Source organism: Corythoichthys intestinalis, chromosome 3 (assembly GCF_030265065.1).
Source record: "Corythoichthys intestinalis isolate RoL2023-P3 chromosome 3, ASM3026506v1, whole genome shotgun sequence".
NCBI classification, from domain to species: Eukaryota; Metazoa; Chordata; class Actinopteri; order Syngnathiformes; family Syngnathidae; genus Corythoichthys; species Corythoichthys intestinalis.
In genome coordinates this window covers 18,224,488-18,251,434 of record NC_080397.1, presented here as the reverse complement: position 1 = coordinate 18,251,434, position 26,947 = coordinate 18,224,488, and the positions used below count along the sequence as shown (strand labels likewise).

The window sequence follows — 26,947 nt, the reverse complement described above, 5'->3', positions numbered from 1 at the left end:
CTTAAAAAACTTAATGTTGACGTGTTGCACTTTGTTATTTTCTTGCAGTTTTATTATCAATGTTTACATTTCTCTATTTGATAGAAAATGTTTGGCAATATTTTATGCCTCATAGTTTTATCTTGTATACTACGCACTGGAAAGCAGTCAGTTACTGTTTTTTTAACTGTTTACATATCTAAAGAAAAATGTTTTCAAAGAACATGAATAATCAGGGTGCCTGAAACACTTGAAACATGAATAGCTGTATGAGCACTTTGACCAATTGTTTGCTGATGACATGACATATTAACAGGAATAAATTTGTTGTTAAGCTCAAAAATGCTTTTTTTATTGAGAACATGATTTGTTTTGTCAATATATGGTTTTCAATCACAATGCGATTAATTTCGATTAATTGATTACAGACCCTGTAATTAACTCGATTAAAAATTTTAATCGAGTCCCACCACGAATATATATATATACACAACTTTAAAAAGGGGGGAGTGTAAATAAATTATAGAATTACGATTTGTTATCAATGAAAAAATTAAAAGTGTTCGTTGGCTGTCACTGAGTAGCATTTGCGATCGCTACACAAAGCTAACTAAATTACCCCGGACAACAGTCAGAGACATAGGACAACGAGAACAGGATTGAACAGGATTTTTAACAGGATTTTTAGTTTTCGAAACATATTAACAAATTGGAACATAAGTATAATGTTAAAATAAATGTTATAAAATAACAAAATATTCTAAATAAAGTTAAAATAAATGCAGTCCATTAGGTGTGCCTTAACCCACAGCCAGAGCTCAACATTATTACCATCAGAACAAAAATAATTGAATTATTTTCCATTAAAAGCATCTGTGTATGACTTGTATCATGTTTACGATATACGCACTCTCTTTCTCAACATAGACATTTGCCAGAGAGAAAAATAAAACACATGTTCTACCACCGCTAGACACATTAAACACCCTGGAGTTAACTTTCGTAGCTGGTGAGAAACCTTCATGACAGTGTTTACTAACCTTTCATTTTGTATAAATGCAAAATCCTATAGGAGGTATTGCCTCCTCGGCAGCCACCCACCGCAAACATGTTTTACATGTCGGTTGGCCCTCCTCCTCTAAGCCGCGACCGTCTGTAACTTTTTTGTAGCCGAAGTATTCCCATACCACTGATTTCGTTTTCTTCGATGGAGGAAAAAGTTCAGGAGTTTCACCTCTTCCAGCCATCATGTAGCACTGCTGACTCACTGACACTGAGCAACAACCAGTGGAGGAGGGTTGATCCTTGAAGCTGCAAGCGAGGGTTTTCTCCATGCATTTTTGGTACATAAAAAATACATAATACCTTAGCAACGGTATCAAGGAAATTTTTTGCGGTTTTGAAACCTTGACGTTTTCATACTACGGTATACCTTGAAACCGGTAATCGGCACATGTCTACTTCATACTCGTTTTGTTTGGATTCAAGTTCGAAAATTTCATTGGTCAAATAACGGTTTGGGTCATCGATTTTTGCAAAGCTCTAGTATGTAGGTAAGTGTGTATGTAGATTCAGTATTTATGTATGTATGAATGAATATTTTCCATCCCCCAAATTCTTTAATGAATAGGGATAACATGATCATACACCATTTCCACTCATAAAATAACTTTCAAATGTTTTTTTTTTTCAAAATGACAAAAGTATTTTATTTTATTTATTTATTTATTTATTTATTTTATAAACATAAACCATACTGCCTGCCAAGTAGCTGTGCCGTTTCCTCTTTAGTGTAAGAGGGGGTAAAAATAATTTGTATGAGACAGGACCGCCCCACAAACTCGCATTCTTCAAGTCTTCAGCCTCATTTTAACCCAGGAATGTTACATGTAATTAGGACATCTGGGAACTGTTTCAATTTGCAGAAAGTACCCTAATACGTTATGTTTGTTTCAGTGATGAAAACAGACAGAAAATCTTTTTGTGCAACATAGTAAATCAGGTTGTGAGTGGTCAGCGTAATAAAGTCACTGGAATGGCACAAAACGATAATCTCGAGTCGACCCCTGGGGTCTTGTAGAAATAGATCAGTATATATGAAATTAAACACTGACCAATAAAGATGTGAGCCTTTAGCCATACTTCGTCTTTTGATAGCAATGTTCAAGTATGGCCACGTGACGCCATACTTAATTAAAAAAAAAAAAAAAAAAAAAAAATACTGCTAGCCTCCCAAAAGACCAGAGGCAGCTTTGACATCACTTCGATTTCAAATATCCACTTCTCTTTCAATTTGATTTATCTAGCCACGCTCTCCACACAGCAGCTGCTACACACGGCAGTTCAATCTAGCGTTCATCTCGCTCACAAAAGGAGAGAAGACGGACAAATCAATAAGAAAGACAGCACCGAGCGAGCACCTGTGACGCATGTCTGTGAGCTGTTGGAAATTAGCAACCTCTCTGCAGTTTTGACTCGATGGCAACTGAATGGCTGGGAATGACTGATTGTGATTTAGGGATTTGACAGGTAGTTTGTTTCATGGGAATGACTGATTGTATTTTAGGGATTTGACAGGTAGTTTGTTTCATGCTATTCTCCCATTTTATTCAGGTCAAGTGACTGTGCACCCAAACACTACAAGATGAACATTAAAGGCCAATAGAAAAGATAATTGGAGCCAGTTGTCTGTCATTGTTGTTTTTTTCTCTGAATGTCATTTTCAATGGAGTACAACTCTGATGAAGTGTCGTTTCACACCACTGGATATTACAACTTCTATAATAACTAACTTAATAATAAAATTTTGTTAAATTACCTGAGGCTGGGATGACTGTGGAAAACAAACAATTTCAAATGCAAGAAATAGAAATGTTTTGAATCTTAGGTTGAAAAAGATATGCTTACCTTATGACCAGATGTTTATTATTACAACGTTTCAGATACAAGCATAAATAAAAACAGAGGGCCAGTGGCCAGGTTCCATTGTAAAATTACTAGCGCAATGTGGTGTCCAACTTTACAAGTCTTGATGAAGGCTATGTGTGATGCAAGTCATGCTGTCAAACGGAAACTGTCTTATTATGTGTGGGAAATCAGAGGGCCACTTGGCAGCCTTGTACGTCAGTCTTCAACCCAAACAAAACTTGAAGGTGGCTGAGCGATGCTATCAACCTCGGGTCCTTCCTGCACCAACAAAGGAGCCGTCCTCTTCAATGGTTCCACTGCCACTAATAAATGGCAATGAAGCAAAACAATGTGAAGTGATGTAGTTGTGTTTGAAGGAAATCATCTAATAATAATATACTGACGATGTCCTGCTCTCCAAGGGCTTCTCTTGGACATAACCTTTGTCCCCGTTATGAGAATGGCGCGGACCTCTGCCAAGTAGGAACATTCCAAAATTGGCCCAAGGGTCACATTTGTATTTTGCAACTAACTGATGTGATAGGCCAGTTTTTGTTGTTGTTGTTGTTTTTTAAAAGTAATGTTATACATTCTCAATTTTATTGGATTATTTTGAATCATTGCAATACTAATTCACCAATTCTTTAACAGAATTATTACAAAATTGGTAAATGACAATATAAAACTACAATTTTCATTGACAAAAGTGACAAATATTTTAATTTGAAAGACACCAATTAACTGAATAAAAATCATAAAAATAAAAAAATTAATCTAAAAAATGTTAGATTGAATAATAAAACTTAAATTTTTATAATCATCAAAATCGTTATGTACATTTTTTTTTTGTTTTTGTTGTTTTTTTGGCTTCACAATAAACCAAAGAACAACTATCAAATTAGGGAAATGAACACAAAAAATATGGATTAATACATTTTAATCAATTTTAGGGCAAAACTAACTTAATAATGGCAACGAGTGTTACAGGGATGATAGTATAAGATATACTGTATGTAAATGTGAAGGCTTATTCGGTCAGCAAGATGAACAGATTCAGTGCCAAAGACAAATAATTGTTAGGCGGATGTATGAGGGTTATTCAATAAATAAGATGACTTTTTCAGTATACAGGTAGCCCCCGGGTTACGAACGAGTTTCGTTCCTACGCTGGCGACGATACCGGAATTTCCACGCAAGTCGGAATTAACCCTTTAAGTTGGACGTTGGAGCTAAGTCCTAGCTAGACAGCAAGCTAAGCTCCGAAAGGACAATGTCAGACGTCCGTTTGTTTCGCTGACTGTATTCAGCTGCTCATGACATCAACACTTACAGAATGAAACTAAAATAAAAATCAAATCAGTTTCATCTTCAGTAACAGCAATTCAAATTTGCGTTTATAACTATCTGCTGATGCAACAATAACAATCCACACAAGAAATTAGCATGTATCAGTTAGCATCATCAAAAACACATCAAAATCACAAAACTCGCCCAAAGTATTCGACCACAATTGAAAAGGCACAATAAACAATAAAATATGTTATGTACAGTGGTAACTTAACCTTTTGGAATTTTTCACATATCTGCATAAAATCACCATCAAATGTCATCTGAAATTTGTCAAAATCACACAGATGTAAAAACGGTATCTGCTTTAACTAAAACCACCCAAACAGTTACAGGGTTGGGGGGGGGGGGGGGGGGGGGGGTCATATTTTAATGTGGATAGTATGCAAACAATTACAGAGGGGGGAAAAGTAAGTAAGTGAACCATCACATTTAATATTTTGTTGCCACCCCTTTGGCAGCAATAACTTCAACCAGACGCTTATAGCCTATAGCTTCAGATCAGTCTGGCACATCGATCAGGACTAATCTTGGCCCATTCTTCTCTATCAAACTGCTGTAGTTCAGTCAGATTCCTGGATGTCTGGCATGAATCGCTCGTTGTCTTGAGGTCATGCCACAGCCACCATCTCAATGGGGTTCAAGTCTAGACTTTGACTTGGCCACTCCAGAACATGCATTTTGTTCTTCTGAAACCATTCTGAAGTTGATTTTATTCTGTGTTTTGGAACATTGTCTTGTTGAAGCATCCATCCTCTTTTTCGCTTCAACTGTCTGACAGACGGCCTCAGGTTATCCTGCAAAACATCCTGATAAACTTTTGAATTCATTTTTCCATTTATGATTGCAAGTTGTCCAGACCCTGAGTCAGCAAAACATGATGCTCATCATGAAATCATGATTCATGATACTCCCTCCATCATGCTTCACGGTGGGGATGAGGTGTTGATGTTGTTGAGGTTTTCCATTTTCCCTCCACACATGACATTGTGTGTTACTTGAGTGTCTTTTTGCAAACATTAAACGAGCAACAATGTTTTTTTTAAGACAGCAGTGGCTTCCTCCGTGGAGACCTCCCATGAACACCATTCTTGGCCATAGTTTTACATATATATAGTTGATGTGTGCACAGAGATATTGGACTGTGCCAGTGATTTCTGTAAGTCTTTAGCAGACACTCTAGGGTTATTTTTTTTTACCTCTCTGAGTATTCTGCGCTTCTTTGGTGGATGGCCACTCCTTGGGAGAGAAGCAATAGTGCCAAACTCTCTCCATTTGTAGACAACTTCTCTGACTGTCGATTGATGAACATCCAAACTTTTAAAGATGGTTTTGTCTTAAAACTAATCAGTGATTGGGCACACACCTGATTTAAAATGTTTGGTAAAAATTGGTTTCAGTTGCTCTTTTAGTCTCCTTAGGCAGAGGGTTCACTTACCTATTTTTCCCCCTTCTGTCATTGTTTCCATGCTATCCTCGTTTAAAAATGAAAACCTATAAATTTGGGGGGAGGGTAGTTAAAGTAGACACTGTATTTTCATCTGTGTGATTTTGACAAAGCTCAGATCACATTTGATGGTGATCTTATGCAGAAATGTGAGAATCTCTAAAAGGTTCAGACACTTTTTCACCACTGTACAGGCGTTGCGCCTGTGGATGCTTCACAAGCAACGAATATGTGCGCAGGCTTGCAGCTGTAAATTATCCCTTCTCTCTCTCACTCCTCTCTCGCCCACTTCTTTGTAGGCATAAATGCGCTCTTCTTCGTGTGTGCGCATGCCATCATCTTCGTGCATACATGTGCTCTTACACGCATGCATACTGTAAGTACTACCTGCTAGTCTGTGCTTCCCACGCCAAAATAAAAGCATGCATTACAAAACAAAAGTTAACAATATAATTTACATTTTTTTTAAACCGACTGGAGACAAAATGGGGGACAAGACTACGGCGTTGTAAAGTCGATATCACGTACATCAGGTACGTTGTAACCCAGGGACTATATAAGGACTTACATTAGAGATACATAGAAGCTTACTTTCAACGTAGTCTCCCAGCACTTTTATATTCCCTCAGGGGTATATATCTTTGGACTGATGTCTCAGCCAGTCGCTCACAACACTTTTGACTTTATCGTCACTTTCAAATTTCATGCCATTTTTCAGACATTTTTTCGGCTGAAACGTGGCACCATACACAGTTGACATTCTCCTTTGAATTTCAACTGGTTTACACCCTTCAGCAACCAAAGACTTGATTTTTGGGCTTTTTGGGCAGCCATCTTTGTTCATCGCCAGAACTCTCAGTTATGTTTTAAACTGCAAAAGAAATTCAATACTTGTGAAAAGAAGTAAAACAGAAAAGTAAAACAAAAAAGTTAGCTTCCATCTGTTTTAGAAATCCTTTTACAGAAAATTTCACCTTATTTATTTAATGACCCTCATATTTGAATCCAGATGTTTAGTACCAAAGGCAAGCTCACTTGCCACTCACATTTTGTTCCACAGGTACGTATGCAGAAGATTCTGTTGCTGCTCTGCTGTAAATTTCAATGTTAATGAGGCATTACCACCTGTAGGTGACAGCAATTCAGATTTGAATTGAACGGTGAAAATAGCGGTGCCAGCAAGCGGATCCTAAAAGAGGTGGTGTTGTTTGGAAAAACCTGCCTGTTATACTTCTGATTAATAAAGAACAGAAAAAAACATACACTCAAACTTCTTTGTTGTCTGATGGAAGTACGTAGTCTTCTGTCATTTGTGTTCACGTATACATACCTGTATATAACGGTAGAACACGATAGTGTGTCAGTCAGTCAAAATACTCTAAAATGCCAATATTGTTGGCTCTCAAAAGAGCTGGCAGTGAATGAGTTAATGAATAGAGTGGGCTGCATGTAGCCCACAGTCCATAATTTTCACACCACTGTTTTTCGTATTTATTCACACTAATCAATGTTAAGAAAAATATCAAAATACTAAAAAAAATATATATATATTTTATGAGTCATTTTTGTATACTCCTGCTCCAAAGCACACAGCAATGGAAACCTCATTCCCCTGAAGGAGGTAATAAGAGCTGAGTAGACGGCCAGCTGCTGCGTCCCTCTTGGTCGGTCTTGTCGGGAGGTGGTGCCTGACACGCGTTCCGGGAATTGCCCTCATTAGCGGCGAAGCTCAATGACGCTGACGATTTGGATGACGACAGTGTTTATGACTGGGCGTAATCACGATTTAGAAGGGCTTAGAGAGGGAGTCCCCTCTTGTACCTGGCTGGATCAAGACATAATGACAGACTTGAAATGTTCCACATTTCAACATTCCCGCCTTCTTTCTATGGCTCACTTTTTCCCCCAAAAACTTGTCTTATTATCCACATTTGTACAAACATTTTGAACAAATGTTTAGCCAACACTTTCCTGTGTAGAGGTTTGTGCATGCTGGCACATGATGAATGTAATGAGTTCCTTAGCAGAAACACTCTCCCACTTGCACAAACCCAACTGTTACATTTTTCATCCATCCGGTAGCACAGGCTTGCATATTTTCAGTATGTAGATTAACGCTAGTCAGCAGCCAGTCATTTAGGACTCACTAAATACCTAGCAACAGTAATTAAACTCCTCTCCACGGTTTGTTATTTTGTGTAAAAAAAAAAAAAACAAGTCTTTTTGACTCCTTTTTGACTTTGAAAAAGGTTAGCTGAAATCCATCAACCAGTGCTTGCAGAACAATGTCCCATTGTGACATGAGTCACTCTTCCTCCTGTTATTTCAAGCCAAATTCTTAACTCATTTGCTCCCAAAAACGTATAAATACAGTACGTTCTATTTTTATTTGTTTCAGTGTCCCACAAAGGTATTTATACGTCTTTTACGATTTTTTTCCCACAAGAGACATCTCTAGTTTCTGATACAACTTCACTCCAAAGCACAACGGTCAAAATCCATTTTAAAGCAACATAACTGGCCACTGGAGGGCAGTAGCGCATTTGGTAAGAACTCATATCGGCCCGTAAAAGGAAACGAATGAGGAAAAAATAGTCAGGAAATGGAAGTTGGAAGAAGTAAAAAGCGTGAGAAAAATGTGGAGAACAATGTAAACACAAGGCACATGCCCCACACAAGTTCCCTAGGTGAAATCTGTTATGAGGTAGTGGTCACTACAAAACAAAGATTCAAAAAATCTATCTTGATGAGGCAGACAGGCGGCAATGAGGGAAAAATTTACCCCGTCTGCTGATACAGCCGCAGCCACAACAGCGTCATCTCTCAGTTCAATATTTTAGTTATGTGTAAATAAATTGTTGCTTTGCTATCAAAAGCTCTATTTGTCTTGTTGTTTATGTTATTTTGTAGAAGGAAAACATTATTCAGATGTTTGGAATGTCACAAAAGCAAAAAAATAGCTGTGTTAAAGTCAAAGTTATGTTTGAAATGTATGCTTTTACAAGCTCAATTTCTCTGTTTTTTTTCATCAGAAATTGGAAAATTGCTCAAACTAAGCTACTGTATTTTCTAATGCTGATATCTAGAGAATGGAAAAACATATGAACTTACTTTTTTTCCTGCTGAAAGAAGAAAGACTAATCTTTCTTTTGGTGGGTCCATGTTTATATAGCAATAGAACAATTTTCTGTGGGCCTTGCAAAATCAGTCAAAATCCAGTAAAACGGCCGGGAGCGAAGGGGGTTGCTCCGCTGAAAATGGCTGGGAGTGAATGAGTTAATAGTATAACCAATCTTTTTTTTTTTTTTTTAGTTGTACTGTAATTGTGAGATAGAAATTTTAACTGATCTTGATACCTTTGATTGTCCGTTTTTCAACAGAGTTCTGTTTTTTTTTTTTTTTTTTTTTTTTTTTTTTTTACAGTACAGTACATTACAGTAAATATTCATATTAAAAACACTTTCAGGCCATAAAATGACCTGGTATATTCTATTTGTCTAGTTATGAATCATATTGACCACTTCAGTTCAGATCAGTGTGGCAAAAATGTGTCAAAATTTTCTTGTGAGTTTAGCCAAAATCAGAAGAGTAAAATCACAGGTGAGGAACTCTCATTCCTGAATAAAATGAAATAAAACAATGATTAGGTGGCATGGTGGTTAGTGGTTAGTACATGCACCTTACTTTTCTGAAATCAGGGATTCAATTCCAGGCTCTGGCCTTCCTGTGTGGAGCTTGCATGTTCTCTCTGTGCCTGCGTAGGTTACTCTGGTTACCAAAAACATGCATAGTAGGCTTAAAGACTACTTAAAGGGATCCTCTATTTTTAAGACAAGTAATTCTTATAAGATAAATGTTAGTATGAGTGATCATAATTTGATATTAAAACCCCTCTTAATGTTTTTGTTTTAATAAAGTTTGTAAAATTATTTTAAGTGATAGGTCGCCATTCTTGTTACGTCGCAGTGCGTGACGTCACTGGCCCCGATGCCGAAATTCCAGGATGTCAATAGTTAGCTTTCCCAACATGTCGTCAGTTCTACCCTTCCTATTTGAACCAGATCTGAAAAGTGAAGAGCAGGACAGCACTGTCGGTCGTTCACAAGACGAGCCTCAGGGAAAAATACATGCAGCAAATACCTGATCAGACAATAGTTGGGCAAAACTGGTGATGCACTCGCTGTCTCAATGGCAACAGAGTGACAGAGTGCTATTGGGAACTCGGGTTGGGAGCGAGAGTGTTGGGAACTCCGGTTTTATTAGCAGATATTCAAGGTAAGCATATTGCGTTTTCAAACTTATCCCAATATAATTATGTAGATTGTTAGCATCCAGAGCTGTCGTGTGCTTACAGTACAGGCCAAAGAGCACACCTTGTGTAATCCATGTCTTGTACATTGTAATGCGTGGTAGCTAGGGTACATGTATAAAAGTACCAAAAAGGGGAAAAGCTTCCACTTATGCACATTTATTCACAAAAAATAATATTTCCACCTTGACCACTCTTCACTCGGGAGCTCAGCAGTACGCAAACCCGTGTTCCCTGACGAACTCCAACATTGTTGTAAGGTCCACGTCAGTCACTGTCGTCACTGTAGCATGCCATAGTGCTTTAATTATTTAGTATGATTTGGGGAAAACTCCCACGAAGAATAGTCAACAAAAAAGATCGCAGTAGTAATCCAAATCCGCGTTTTTTACTCACTCGAAGATCCAGGAATTAGACCGATCCCATGGCAATGTTCCAGCCGCGATCAGGCCGTCGATTCCACAAAATAGACTGATCCGAAAAGCCGAATCGACCGACGAATCAAAACAATGGACAGATCCGAAACCAATATTGCAGACGCGGTGGGACCTTGCTTGACTGAGGATCCAGGATACATGGTCGGGCGCCAGTTGCAACGCGTGGTGGGTCGGATACGTGCACGCAGGGACCAAAAAGGGGGAGAAGCTTCCACTTATGCACATTTATTCACTAAAAATAATAATTCCACCTTGACCACTCACTTCACTCCCCTTGTTTCCATTTGACTGGAAATTGCATCCAAAAGCAGCACATCGTGGCATTTTACTTCGCGAGTTTAGGCAGCAATAAGCAATTGTTGAACACGCTACACATTTGGAAAGATGCCATTGACGTCATCACTGCGAGCCCGCAAACCATGGCGTCAACTAACGGTCAAAATATGTACTAAATATTATAAAATTTTGCCATTGATTTAACATTTTATGTGTTTCTAACAACATATTTTAGTACAAGAGAACAATTGTGGTTTATTAGAGCCTACATGTATTTAAGTTAGAGGATGACTTTAAAATTGTCTCTAGGTACGACTGTGTAATTGGTCGATTGTCTCCTTGTTCCCTGTGATCGGCTGGCAGCCAATTCAGTGTATACCCCACCTACTAGGGATGCAACGATACAGTTAAAATACGGTTCGGTACGATTTTCGATATGAGGGACATGATTTTCGATTCAAATCAATACATATATTGCTCTGAAACAAAAAAATACAAGTGTTTTTTGTTTTATTTTAGTGCATAATATTTATGTGCTTACTTCTTACTGATCTGAAGAAATTTTCTATAAAAGTGCTGAGAACAATCTTTACTGTTTGTAAAGTGAGGCGGGGCACGCTGTTGATTGCTACAGCTCTCTTAGCAGCTAGGTTTACCACATGAGCAAAACATCCTATTTGCGGTCCGAGTCAATCTTTGTCACGTACTGAATTAACAATATTTGCAGCATTATCTATAGTCACTGGTATGGATTGATTTGGCCTGCTTGACTTCCATTTTGTCATGGCGGTTTTTAATTCATCAATGTAGTATATGGACTACGTGTCCCATGATGTCCCATGATCATGGCTCACTAGCCAATGGGACTTGGGGAATCTAACGTAGCACATCTACTGTATTTTGCTATTTCATGATATCTAGTGTGTGTGCGCGCGAGTGTTGTCGGAACATTAAAAAAGTTAAACGCCACAGAAGTCAGGTCTGCTCATTAATGCACAACACCAGCTTATGACAATCAACTTTGATAAACAGGACGAGTTTGGATTACAGCGCTCTTAATTTGCCACTCATTGTTCATCATGTAACCGTGAGGTAGATTTTCCGGGTTATCCAGCTGTCTGTTGTCAAAGCGAGGTTGTTCGTAGCAGCCAAGTCGGTAACAATATTTGGCGGACTTCGTTGTAAATATCCGGGAAGACAGTCTTTTTTGAAATATGTACGAGAGGGGATAGCATAGGGTGATCAAACGTCCTCTTTTGCCCGGACATGTCCACCTTTCACGTCGTGTCCTCGTAATCCGGCCGGGTTTTATAAATTCATGAAAATGTCCAGTTTTTATGATTTTTCACGGGATCAATTTGAAGAGGATCCCTCCGGCCGCTGGGGGGCAACGCTTGCCTGCGTTGTCGTGGCTCCTACTAGTAGGGGCGGGAGAACGAGTACAGTTTACCTCTTGTACTATGGGGCATTACTGCCATCTAATGGGTTGACGGTTTTGCAAGAAAACAGGCAGTTACAGACTTCAATAAGGAGTAGTTTTAAGAGACGTTTATAGTGCTCCGTACACCTTTCTGTAAGTTCATCTTCTGTTAATGTCACTCATGTGTCTTCTGTTATATACTATATAATATATGGGTACAAAGAGATGCAGTATGTTGTATTAGTCTTGTATTAATTGTTCTGCATTCGTGTATTTGGTTGAATGTTAGTATTATATTCTAAGTGGGAGCGCCTGCACAGTTGTTAAGTGTTTTACTATAAATACGTATATAATGGCAACTGTTGACTTCTGTCGGAGGTTTGTACTGGCGTGATCTGTAAAATCCCGTTTTGTGTTGCATCGTTGTGCTACAGATGATTGTAAACTTATATAGCAAAGTTTGATTTTGCCTCGTCTCCCGGTACTCGCTAATAGGGTAGCTATCAGTGAGCTAACTAAGCCGTGCTATGCATTATGGGAAACGTAGTTTTGAACTGCTGTGTTTGGAAACATGCCGGTTGAATAGTTTGTCAGTTTATTTTAGTTATTGTTTGCGTGCAATCTAGAACATTGAATGAGAATAAAAATTGAGTGGGAATAACAATTTCTCAACGACAATTGTCGTGATAGTAATTTATAAAAATGTTTATGTGCCACAAGCCTACTGTGTGTCTGTATTGACTGTACTATATTTCCACAGGTCTGCATGATATTTTTTTTTGTCATTATTTAATTTTTGATTTTTTTTTTTTTTTTTTTATGCGTTTTTTTTTTTTTTTATGGGTTATTTTTTATTTCCATATAGTATATAATATATACTATTTGGCTTTTTTTTTTTTTTTTTTCTGTCCGGATGGAGGAGGCACACTTTAAATATATTAAAGTGATATAGGCATCTTTGAGTGAACTTCGAGTAAAATTCAAGTATCTCGAGGCCGTGCAAAGTGTCCTCTTTTTTGGAAATCAAAATATGGTCACCCTAGGATAGCATATCAGCAAACCCAAAATGCTGCCACACAGCGGATCTGTACGACGCTGAAGCCGCCTCCTCAAACTTCTGTCTTTCCTCACTAGCCATGTTTGTGGTGTCTGTTACCTCTGCCACAAACAAATGCAGCGTGCTTCACTCCACCCTCCATGCAGTTTGGGGGAGGAGAGGAGAAGGGCTGCTCGCGGGGAGGAGCTGTCTCAGAGCTTTTCAAGGTGCAGCCCTTAGTTTTGGATGCACCCCGGGCATATTAGCAAGCGCACGCAAATAAAAAAATTAAAAAAATCAGAAAATACATTTTGGGAGCTTTTCATTTGCATCGAATATTTTTGCGTATTGAATCGAAGAGGGCGTGTCAAACGCTTCAATATAAAACCGAGTAATGTTGCATCCTTACCACCTACTGCCCATAGTAAGATGGGGATAGGCTCCAGCACCCCTGCTACCCTCGTGAGGATAAGCGAAACGGACGATAAATGAATGGCTACATTTACATGGACAAAATTTCTTTGTTCTGATTAGATTTTAGATTAAAATTATGATTGGCTACACTGTTTTAAAAATAATCATGTTCGCTATGATTCTAATTTGTTTTGTTCTTTGACTTCTTAGTTTTTTTACTTAAAGTGCTTTTGCCGATTATAATTTGTATTTCTTTTACAGTGTCCTTGAGTGTTTCGAAAGGCACTTGAAATGTTTTTTATTATTATTACTACCACTACTATTTCTGGTATAATTTCGTCAATTTGTGCATGTGAGAATAACGTGTGATGCTTTAACATGCATGTCTCAGTCGGCTCAATATCTTTAGTCTACATTAACAGGTGTGTTTTGGGTTTGTATTTATGAAGTGGGAGAGAAGCTATATTGCAGAGGTTGGGGGTTAAAGAGTTCCAGAACTAGAGGGCAGAGTGGCTAAACGCTCTAGATCCTGGTAGGGAGATGGGCACAGGGGGTAAACAGGGGCAGGGTAGAGTGAAGAGGAATGCTTATGCTAAGGAAGACCGATATGTAAGATGGAACCAGGCTGTGTAAAGCTTTGAAGTGATGAGGAGGCTCTTGTAGTTGATTCTTTGTTTTTCATAAAGCCAACTGAGTTGGCGAAGGATGGGATTAATCTGGTGTGTGATAGGGGCTCATGTGCTGAGGCATGCTGCTGAGCTGGAGGACCTGCAGTTTCTGGAGAAATTTGTTAGGGAGACCAAAGAGGAATGAATTGCAATAGTCGATCCAGGAGGTGAGTCGACTGCAGAAAAGAGTGGCAGTCGTTTGGGGGATGAGAGAAAGCCGTAGATGAGAAATATTGCGAAGATGGAAGTAGACTGATCTGGCAATGTGATTAATATGGAAACTGAAGGAGAGTGTGCTATCGAGGATGATAGTAGAAGAAGCTGTTGCGACTTCCGTTTCAAGCGGTCTTTTAATCATTTGAAGACCTTTTATATCTCTCGCATCTTGATCATCTCGGACACTGACCACTTGAGTCTTCCGTCCACCATGTCTTTCAATCGTGCTACTTCTACTAGCTTCCGGGAATAACTGAAACACTTATAGTGATGTCACAGACAGGCGCGATAAAGGTCTATTTGTTCCGCAATTAGAATACATGCCGATTGGATTATAAATCGATGTAAACCACCTTTCTGGACTAGATTTGGATCAAGATTCTGCATGTACTTGAAGCAATTTTATTCTGATCAATTTTTAAATCCGAATAGATATGTCTATGTAAAGGTAGCTGATGAAATCCATGATTACCAATATTCAAGCATGTTGTCTGTCTAGCTTTAAGTATTTCTGACCACTTTCGGTCCATCATCTTTTGAATAAGGGTGTTATAAGGCAAAACAAATATTCTCAATTGTTGAATAGAGAATATTTCAACGTGTTCATTGAAACTACTCATTAACTAATTATTATTATACTCAAGGTAACTATCACCACTACTAATACTACTACTGCTATCACTTTTCAGAACCCATTTATAGACCTACATATTTTCTTAATTATTATTTTGCCAGATGCAGATTTTTTTTTATTTTTTTTTTTTATACTGCATTTACAATGGTAAATGGTGTTATACTTGTATAGCGCTTTTCTACCTCCTTTTGGGCTCACAAAAATAGTTTTCTGTTGAAGTGCATTTCATTGTAAAATGAATATTATACTTTAATTTTCACAGTGGTTTTCGCATTATTGGATTTATCCATTGTGCTCTCAAGCCTATGTAGAACCGCATGTGCTTGTGTGAATGCATGTAGTCATGGTGGACAATAGCATATTGCAGTGACCTGCACACACACAAAAATGCTAATGTTTCAAGCATGTCTGCGCGTGTGTGTCTTTGCAAACATCTTGGATTACCCAGACTGTCTTGCTGCACAATGTCAGGCTGTGCTTTATACACACACAATCTAATGGGGTTTCTCTTGTTGACTGTCCAAAAATGTTCAGAGAAGGAAAAGTCTCCACACAATAAAAAGTATTATGTTGAAAGTTTTGCCATGCAAACAGAGGGCAAGAGAAAGACACACACACACAAGCACACAGGTTTTAAACAAGCATGTGACCTCAACTCTCCCCCTTACATACACTTTCACAAACGTAGTAGTGATGTCATCAGGCCTTTAATGAAGGATTACTCTGACATCACCGGGCCCGCTGCCAGGTTAAACCTATTAGCTGCCCCATGTGCTCATGCTGTACTGCATCTCGAGTGTGGTGTGTGTGCGTGTGCGCGTGTGTCTGTCTGTGTGTGGCCATGCGTAACGTTTAAGAGGCTTCCCACGTCCATTCATCTCTCTATCACTTTGCCACAGTGTCTAGAGAGAGAGCAGGTTTCACTGTTGTGCACTGAGGACGTGAATCCTGCATTAACTCGACAGTAGCCTCTCTGTGGCACTGACACATCTATTCCATTGTGTTTCTGTCAACTAGAATGAACCTCTCTGTTGGCATTCTATATCACAACTGTTTTTTTTTTTTTTATTATGTTGGGCATCTCATAGGACGAGAAACAATTTGTGTGCTTACCATTCTTATACTGTGTGCAAGTCACAATTACTGTAATTTTTGCACTAAAAAGTGCACCTATTTGTTCATATATAAGCTGCGCTGGACTATAAGATGCAGGTGCCCACATTGTATTTTGGGATATTAACACCAAAAGACACACAGCTCATAAGGCTGTAAATAAATAAAAGTCACTGGACTGAAGACATAGTGTTTAAAGCAGGGGGAAAAAGAAGCAGTACTTACAGTGTATAACAAAAGTCAGTACACCCCTCGCATTTCTGCAGATAGTTAAGTATACCTTTTCATGGGACAACACTGACAAAATGACACTTTGACACAATGAAAAGTAGTCTGTGTGCAGCTTATATAATAGAATTAATTTATTTTCCCCTCAAAATAACTCAAAATTTAGCCATTAATATCTAAACCCCTGGCAACAAAATTGAGTACACCGCATGGGAACTACAGACATCCCTAAATGTCCAAATTGAGTACTGCTTGTCATTTTCCCTCCAAAATGTCGTGTGACTCGTTACAGGAGTGCTGTCAGCATTGCTGCAGAGATTGGAGAGGTGGCAGGTCAGCCTGTTAGTTCTCAGACCATACACCGCACTCCACATCAAATTGGTGTGCATGGCTATCACCCCAGGAGGAAGCCTCATCTGAAGATGGTACACAAGAAAGCCCGCCCGTCTCATCATGGTTCCAGTAATCAATGTGCTTTGTTGACATGTCTTCAGCAAACTGTTTGCGGGCTTTCTTGTGTGTTGTCTCCAGAAGAGGCTTCCTCCTGGGGTGACAGCCATGCACACCAATTTGATGTACAGTGCGGTGTATGGTCTGAGCACTAACAGGCTGACCCCCCCGCCTGTTCAATCTGTGCAGCAATGGTGACAGCACTCCTGTAATGAGTCACATGACATTTTGGAGGGAAAATGACAAGCAGTACTCAATTTGGACATTTAGGGATGTACGTATTACTAAGGGGTGTACTCACTTTTGTTGCCAGGGGTTTGGATATTAATGGCTATATTTTGAGTTATTTTGAGGGAAAACAAATTAACTCTATTATATAAGCTGCACACAGACTACTTTTCATTGTGTCAAAGTGTCATTTTGTCAGTGTTGTCCCAAGATATAGTTAAATATCTGCAGAAATGCGAGGGGTGTGCTCACTTTTGTGATACACTGTACTGTATATAGTCCTTATATACTTATACCGTATAGTCCAACAACAAACAAAGAGCTTCACTGGCCAACAATTGACAAATATGACGACCTCCCCTGATATTACCCCTCAAACCACATCTGGAGAAAATTAACAATAGAAAATGTTCCTAGTTAATATTTATCTTCTTAGATTAAATTATTTAAGTTGTTAACAACAGTCAAGCTATACTACGCAAATACATCTAAAGGACATTTCTCAAGAGGCAGTAGAATTGTCTACTGCCTTACTTTGAGAGACTAACTAGCCCAGGTTAAACAATAACAAGGGCATAGGTTTGCAAGGGACAGTAGGGACATAAAACTACCAACTTTTCAGGATGCTTAAATTGTCCCCACCATATGTTGTCATGATAGAATTGACCACACCATTAATAAGTTAATTATTTTCATTATGTTTAGTTACATTTACCCCCTTTCACTTGCTGAATGTGCCAGTCCATTTTTTTCCTCAAATGCACGTTTGATTGGCTGATGACTTGACCCCCCCCCCCCCCCCCCCCAACACACGCAGCTAGCCCAGAGTCCCGACACAGAAATACTGTACAACATGTCGACAACATACCACTTCCCCCGCCCACTTCGAAGAGGAGGGATATTAGAAGTTTTGTTTCGGCCAGCTGCAGCCACTGTAAGTAATGTAAAAAGGTGTCAATGTTGTGGAGGTGGGAAACACACCACTAATTTTGCTTGTGAAAGTCCGACCTGCATCAAAGTTAGCATTACATTAAACTGTGTGAACTTGTAAACCTGCAAAACTCAAGTAGGAAGCTGCTAAGAGAAAAGTGTCCTCCTGTGTGTGTTTTCTACTGATAACGTTAATTAAACTGTGAGAAATGAAGTGAACTCTGCCGGAAACTGTAGAACGAGAACAACGTGAGCAAGAAGCGAAGAGAGAGAGGTCCCAGGATGCAGTCTGTGTTTCACAGGAAAGTGTTGACAGTCCCAAAAAAAAAAAAAAACACATGCTGATGCTTTTCTTCTTATTAACGGCCTGGTTTACTGTAGAAGGAAAAAAGGCTAGAGCATGTTGTGACTTTACACTTTTGAAACTAAATATGTATTAGTGCATTTCATTTATTAAAAAATGTATGGATTTAGTTTTTAAATTACCGTATTTAAAATCATTTTTATTTGCAGTCAATGCAAACATTTTTTCAGATAATCATACATTGATCATAATTGGTAATAATTGCTCAACCCACTGATGCGCTTTAGAGATGCTTGAGGACGGAAGCAGTAGTGTTTTACCATTTATATTTATTTTTGCTAATCCCTTACTAAGAAGTTTTCTTTCAGTTATATTTAATATATTTATTTAGACAGACAATGTTGAGCGGTCTTAAGACAAATATTTATGCTTTTTTGCATTCCTGGATAGTTAAGAGATTATTAACATGTTTTATTTATTGTGTATGCTGATATACGTAATTTAAATTGCGTTCAAATATTACAATTTAAATTTGCTAATAAAATCCAAACATGTATTCTTTATTCAAAATGTTTCTTGAGTAGTTTTTGAAAACAAAGGTTGGAAACGAACGGTTCATCACTTGAACCAGTACACATGAAAGTTAGTATACAGTGGGGCAAATAAGTATTTAGTCAACCACTAATTGTGCAAGTTCTCCCACTTGAACATATTAGAAAGGCTTGTAATTGTCAACATGGGTAAACCTTAACCATGAGAGACAGAATGTGGAGAAAAAAAAACAGAATATCATCTTGTTTGATTTTAAAGAATTTATTTGCAAATCATGGTGGAAAATAAGTATTTGGTCAATACCAAAAGTTCATCTCAATACTTTGTTATGTACCCTGTGTTAGCAATAACGTAGGCCATAGGTTTTCTGTAACTCTTCACAAGCTTTTCACACACTGTTGCTGGTATTTTGGTCCCTTCCTCCATGCAGATCTCCTCTAGAGCAGTGATGTTTTGGGGCTGCTGTTGGGCAACACCGACTTTCAACTCCCTCCACAGATTTTCTATGGGGTTGAGATCTGGAGACTGGCTAGGCCACTCCAGGACCTTGAAATACTTCATACGAAGCCACTCCTTTGTTGCCCTGGCTGTGTGTTTGGGATCATTGTCATGCTGAAAGACCCTGCCACGTCTCATCTTCAATGCCCTTGCTGATGGAAGGAGATTTTCACTTTCAAATCTCTCGATACATGGCCCCATTTATTCTTTCCTTTACACAGATCAGTCGTCCTGGTCCCTTTGCAGAAAAACAGCCCCAAAGCATGATGCAGTGGGTATGGTGCAATTGAGTATTCTTTTTCCACCAAACACGAGAACCTGTGTTTCTACCAAAAAGTTCTGTTTTGGTTTCATCTGACCATAATACATTTCTTTACACCAAGCAAAGAGTGAAGAGTTACAGAAAATGTTTGGCCTCGATTATTGCCAACAAAGCGTAGATAACAAAGTATTGAGATGAACTTTTGGTATTGACCACTTATTTTCCACCATGATTTGCAAATAAATTCTTTAAAAATGAAACAATGCGATTTTCAGGGGTTTTTTTCACCTTGTCTCTCATGGTTGAGGTTTACCCATGTCTCTAATATTTTCAAGTGGGAGAACTTGCACAATTGGTGGTTACAGGGTACCCGCGGGTTATTATAAGTATTAAAAAAGTATTGAATTTAGTTTTTCATTATTAAAGGTATTAAAAGTATTAAATTAGCTGTTGTAAGTCTGGAATTTTTTCACCGTGGTGTTAATTTTCAAGAACATCTCGGTGCAACCTAAATTAAATCCGTGACGAAGTTTTTTTTTTTTTTTTTTAAATCCATAACGAAGATGACGCATAGAATTTTTACGATGCACTGCACTACAAATCAAAATGCAACTCGTGCGTGCCAAACCACCACAACCGGCAAAACGGAGAATCCATCCACCTCTGCATCAGGAATGCGTCCGTTTGTCGGTGGAATGAAAACCCTGCAGGCAGAAGTATTGTGGATTCTGAACACCAAAACAGACCACCATTCATATACTTCAAATGAGTCTATTGGTGATCTGTTTCAGATATTACGTCATTTTTGGTCAGCATCGGCTGTCACAATGTTGGTCATATTGCGTTTTGTTCCAGAGGGAGCGTTCCCAATGTCTTAACTGTCTTTTGTAACGAATTTTTAGTTGGCAGAAAAAAACGCACATTTTCTTAATGTTTAAATAGTCTACATATTTTTATGACCATTATAAATGCATTTACACAATGAAATAACACTGGAAAAGTTTGTTAAACATAATGTTGCTCAAATCGTGTTTTTTTTTCTGCAGGGAGCATTCCCGACTTCGTAACTGCAGCCAATTTAAGCTCATCAAGACTTTAAGATAGAGGTAAAATCGGGCCTAAAAGTCCAGCCCGACCCGAACTGGTCCACGGGTATTAAAGCCCGACCCGCGTTTTGTGTGATAACATTTGTGACGATGTCTGCATAAAAGCCTGTCTTTTATAACGAATTCTCAGTTGGCAGAAAAAAACCGCACATTTTCTTAATGTTTAAATAGACTACATATTTTTATGATCATTATAAATTTATTTACACAACGAAATAACGCTGGAAAAGTTTGTTAAATATAAATAAACAGATGCGGTTTTGCGGACTCGCAGAGAGGACGATTAAAAAGGGCGTATAGGCACACTCTGGCTCTGCAATGACCATACAGTGCCTTCTTTTTTTTTAATCCAAATTATTTATTTTATAACAAATATTCCTTAGTTTATCATTCATACATCGTTAATATATAGTTATTTCAAAAAGTTAGCGAGAAAGAACCCTGGCCCGGCCCGACGTAATAATTGACATTTTAATTTGGGTCATGTTTTCAGTTTAATTTAGCTGTTTCCAGCTTGCTATGTTTATAATTGCGATGTTTGTTTACCGCTTTTCCTCTTACTGTGAAGAGGGAGGAAGTTATCTCGGCCGCTGCTGTGATATTTAAGTCATCAGCCATCTGCTGTGACCCGGGAATTTAACGCCTGCTTTCACGCACACTGCTTCCCATGTCAGTCGACACGGGAAATTGTTTTCACACACAACTGCTGCACGGTTAAGTCCCGTGATATTCCCGTTGTTTTGGAGTATGTGATAGGGGCTCAAGTTACATCCAGATACTTTAGGTTGCAGTTTATGGGTCATGCGAAGGCAGTGGACCTGCTTAAACATTTCGGTTTGCCTTTCGAATGAATGTGAATTTCGCCGTTTTAACTCGAGAGTTAGCCATGTTCACTGGAGTCTTGGCAGGTGCACTAGCGGCTAGCCTGTTACAGAAGATGGCTGGTCTGAGTCCTGTCCTCCTCCTCTTTTTGTCCATAATTATTGTGTGCGTGTGTGTGTTTAAAAAATTCTGACAGACTTTATAATGTTACTTTAAATGTGTTTTAATTGTATCTTCAATATATGCGCATTCTTTTGTCAAACACACTTAGTAATTGAGGTTAAATTTGATGTTCAGTGCTTGATTTATTTAATATGATTCAATACGATCTAAATAATGGGTGCGAGAAAAGTATTAATTTTCTGCTGAAATGGCATTAAAAAAGGTCTTAAAAGTGTTGAATTTAGATTTATCAATCCTGGCGGGACCCTGGGTTGACTAAATACTTATTTGCCCCACTGTATGTCAAAACAGATATAATTTGCATTGATCATTTAGCTTATCAATTAATTAGGTTCATATTCATGACAAATGTAGCCCTGACCCCCCTTCACCCAATCTGTTTGGTCTTATTAAGGTCCCTACCAATTTTGAGACCAAACCTACGCCCTTGAACGATAACATTCAAATTTGTTTTACGAGGGGATCATTTCTCTTTGTATTCTGTTTACATCACGTCCCCTCACGTCATCCTCAATTATGTCATCATTTCCTGCCCTTAGCAACTGCATGCTGATTGGCCACCTGTCCATTTTCAAAGCTGCCACATTTCCAAGGCAACCACGTCATAATCACGACTCGGGTGGAACAGCCAAAGGTAGGCAGGAAGTGCGAGACAAGGCGAGTCAATGGAATTGGCCCTCGACACACAAAACAATCTCTTTATTTTTTTTTTTTCGAGAATGCCAGACGTTGTTTGAGAAACACTTATTCGGCATCGACTGGCTTTCTTAGCCGAGTCTTCTTCACTGTAACTTTGCTCATTCACGCACACTGCAAGATGAATAGCCAGTCTTTGTCGCCCTGCTTTCCTGCGGCCTAGGTGCAGTTGCCATGGTGATAATCTGCTACCGCGGAGATGTTTTTTTTCTTCTTTTTTATTTTTTTTATTTTAACCATTTAGCCGCTGTCGCAGGAAATTCAATTAACTCTGATGAATGTGCGCTCTGTATCCGCCTGTCAGCTAGAGGTGTAAGACAGATGGACATACGGTCAATGTCCACACTTTTACACAACATCAATCAATAATTTGACAAAAATTATATATTCCATGAATTTTAATAGAATTTCAATTGACTGTCATTGACGAAGAATCACAGCAAAGTAGAAACTCAAACAGAAACTCACATGGTCAGAGCAAACAATGGGACTGCATAGGCCAGGGATCAGAAACCCACGGCTCTAGAGCCACATGCAGCTCTTTAGCGCTGCCCTAGTGGTTCCCTGGAGCTTTTTCAGAAATGTTTGAAAATGAAAAAGATGTGGGGGGAAATATATTTTTAATTTTAATATGGTTTCTGTAGGATGACAATCATGACACACAACATTCTTCTAATGCAATAATAGTGTAATGAAGTTAAACTTGAGGCGGCATCGTACAACAGAGTAATCACGTGGTGCGTCATTCTCTATAAGATGCACCGCAGGGAAGGAAAATGAACATTTACCGTATTTTCTGCATTAGAAGCGCTATCGGAGTATTAGGCGCACCTTCAATGAATAGCCTATTTTAAAACTGTTTTCATGTATAGAGTTCACTGCATTGTAATGTACAGTTGTAGTAGATGTTGGCGTTGCGTTATGCAAACACAAGATGGAGTTGAGCTAAATGGAACGTCATGCCATGATTAACAAATTTTGATCCATATAGAAGGCACATCGGATTATAAGGCGCATTGTCAGCTTTTGACAAACTTGAAGGGTTTCAGGTGCACCTTACATTGGGGAAAATACGGTAATCATAAAAGGCTCATTATGTATTTGTTGCCTAGTCATTTAGATAGTAGTCTAATATAGCTAAGATACATACATACATCATGTGTTGCCTTATTTATAAGGCTTTCAATTTTTTGTGGCTCCAGACATATTTGTTTTTTGTTTTTTTACTCTAGCATGGCTATTTCAACATTTTGGGTTGCCGAACCCTGGCATAGGTCAATAAATGAATAGGTAAAGAGTTGAGGGATTGTTCTCAAGAACAAGAACTGACAACAACAACAGGCTATTATGTTATTTGGGATAATTGGTCAGTGGAAAAAAACGATACATTAATAATTATAATAATAATAAATTATTATTATTATTATTAAGTAGCCTGTACTAATAGTCGAATGAATTACTGTTCTCAATGAGATTCTGGGTTCGTTGTCGATTGACATCAATTAGAACCTGACCACTATATTTGTGCACATCTGGATAAGAATGAAAATAGCATTTAACGATCCTCTAACGATTCTTTAACAATGTGTGCTCAACATTTTTTCTTTTAATGCCGAGCGCTGTCTGAATGTCTGGCACACTAGCCACAAATAACCTGTGTACACATACACCTGCACTTAAAGTTCGGACTCTGTCTGTCCGCCTGCTTAGTTTCATCATGCATTGTTTAGCATTATGTCTGTAGGCAGGATTTTATGATGCAAATTTTCACACATGATTACCTTCACCTTGGTCGAATGGTGGAGGGTGTTCAGTGGTGTCCAATTACAGTTCACACGTCTAGAATCTTTTGCCAACATTTGCAACTTATATTATATTTGTATCATGGAATTGTATGAATCTGGCTGGGGCCTTCAGAATCACTAGAGCTTCCTAATGTGAGTTACATTGTATATCCAGCTTTTCTTTGTCCACTGATTGGTTATTTAATCCAAGACAAGTTTGACTAGCAGAACACATCTGTGGCAAACAGTAATACATTTCATAATGTATCCATCTCATCAGTGTGAGTATTTTTGTCACCTCTGGTTAAATGGTGGCGTACGTCAAACACAGCAGGAGACCAAGTGATGATAGAAGTGCTCTCATCTGTAGCGCTGACAGCGTAGACAAAGCATATGCTTGTTCTGTGCCGATGCACACGAAATGGTTGTGTCTGTACCCACAGGGGCATGCGTGTCACCTGTCCGACATGCTCACCCAAGTTACTACATGGGTGCTGGGTGTGTATTCAAATGTCACAGGTTCCCACTGGTGTAACAACTACATTGCCATGCTCACAAAAACACACACATGATCCTTTGTCACATGCCGAATGAATCTGACAGAGGGGAGCAACAGCTGAAACACCGCTGAGATTCCCATCATGCGTTTGTGTCTCACTGTGTGTGTGTGAGAGGGAGACACCCTGAAGTGGTTTCTACTCAATCACAGACTGATTACAACCTAACTCCCTAATTCCTTATGATGTAACTTTGAGGATTTATTAGTAGAAAATGAGAAATTAGTCATAATGACATAAAAGGTTCCAGTTTTATGTGGTCCTTTAGTTTTGTTTTTTTTACTGAGTTTTCTGTTTTCTGACTTTAATTCTAATGACTAATTTAAAGCTACAGTACTGTGCTGTACTATGTCCTCTGTTGACCGACGCGCTCGCTTCTGTGATACGCGACTTCCCCCTGCTGGTGGAAAATCTCAATTACCGGAGTTAAATCAGGATTTATTGTCCTCAAATTTTATGACAAGAAAATATTTACTTTGCTAGTGTCTCATTGTTAGTTTTCTGATATTTTTTTTTAAACTGCGCAATCTTAAATAATAATAGTTTTTATTTTATTTTTTCCCCTAACCGATATCCTTTGGAAATTACTTTTAATAATTTAGTTTGGACGTTTATTATTATTTATAATATAGACAAAAATTATGGTTTTTATATTGAGAAACATTGACTATAATATAGTTTTATCGTGAAGAAACTGGTTCCTCAAAATAACTTTTTGGGATTACCATCACCCGGTCGATGGATTATCTAATCAAATAATTTTGTGTTTACAAGAACTGAATATATAATAAAGGGCATAAACAAAACACACACACAATAAAAGTAAAATGTTTTTGCTTTCAAAATAAAAACATCCTGTTGTTTTCCTGCCAATCACAGGGCTAGTTGTTTGCTCAGATCACCTCAAATTAGCTGTGATAAGGTCCAACAGCCCCAAGACCCCAGTAAAGATGAGCGATATTTTTGACGGGATCCACTTTTCCATCCATTTTGTGTTCCTTTTCTTCATTTGGAAAGAGCATCAGTATCTCAAATGTTTCTATTAGGAAATTCTACTCAGCTGTTGACCCTCAAAACAGTTTGGCAAAACATACGCACACGTGTAAGTCCCCCCCCCACACACACACACACAGAGGAGTGCCCATCATTTATGGGCAACAAGACTTTCAGGATGTTTAAGTGTGTCCATGCAGCCAGTCTAGAACATTACTCGAAAGCATACTTGATTATGAGCTGACAGATATGATAAATTAGTTTGCTCTGGATTTGCACTTTGCCCCCCTTGCTATTACATCCCTCGCTCTCTCTCCCACTCTGTCATCTTTTTTCACTAAGTCACACCCACCACCTCCCTCAATCTCTTCAATTTTCTCTCCTCCTCCTTTCTACTCAACCTCCACACTAAAGCCACAGTAACACCAGGCACACTTGGTTGGTGTTCGTGAAGCCCCTTGAGCTCCCTGAGCCCCATTCCTAGTCAAGATGAGTTTGCCCGTCAACTCTGAGTACCTATCACTGGAGAGGATAGCACGCTACCGCCACGCCTGCTCCAATGGCTCGCCCTACGCCACCAACAAGCCCATCGACATCAAACCTCGTGGCCGGAGAGGGTATGCAAGGGATAGGGGTTGACTAAAAGAAGTCAAGAAAGTTTGCTTGTGCATTTGCTTTGAGGTCCTTAAAGACAGTTTGTACTGCTTTGCTTGCATACTTTTGACTCTGTTGAGTTCTTCCACCTGCTCTAGTCTTTCACTGTTTACTTAACAGTGTATTTGTGTGAGTGTGTCTGTGTGTGTAGGGGTGTTTTGGCTCCCCTGGGAATTGCAAGCAAGAAGGACCCCTCACAAATATCTTAAACATCACAAGTGTCTTTTAATGACAAATAACTACCAATGATAATAACTACACCACCAAAGCTATTTATATTTTGTTCCAAGATTTTATCATATTGAAACAGCTGTAGTTTTTTTTTGTATTGTACAGGATAAGCGGCACAAAAGTTGAGTTTGTTTCGTATTGCTACCGGTGTTCTGCAATTCCTTCCCATGCGGCGAGCGTCTACAAAATGCTCAGTGCGCTTGCGCCAGCATCCGCACATCAGTTAAAAGCGGCGAATACTCACTATTTTTTATTTTCATTGAGTT

General features: G+C 38.7%; 1 protein-coding gene across 9 annotated transcripts in view; it reads left to right on the top strand.

The window, feature by feature from the left end:
- Window positions 1–26,947, top strand: part of pde4d (phosphodiesterase 4D, cAMP-specific) — a 465,837-nt gene that overhangs the window by 356,915 nt on the left and 81,975 nt on the right. The window contains exon 1 of one of the 9 annotated variants that reach the window (XM_057830870.1): window positions 25,059–26,413. The exons of the other annotated variants lie outside the window; for them this stretch is intronic. Coding sequence (XP_057686853.1) covers window positions 26,286–26,413 — 128 coding nt within the window. The 5' untranslated portion in view covers window positions 25,059–26,285. Of the gene's footprint in view, window positions 1–25,058; window positions 26,414–26,947 lie in introns of those variants that run through there. 9 annotated transcript variants of the gene reach the window in all.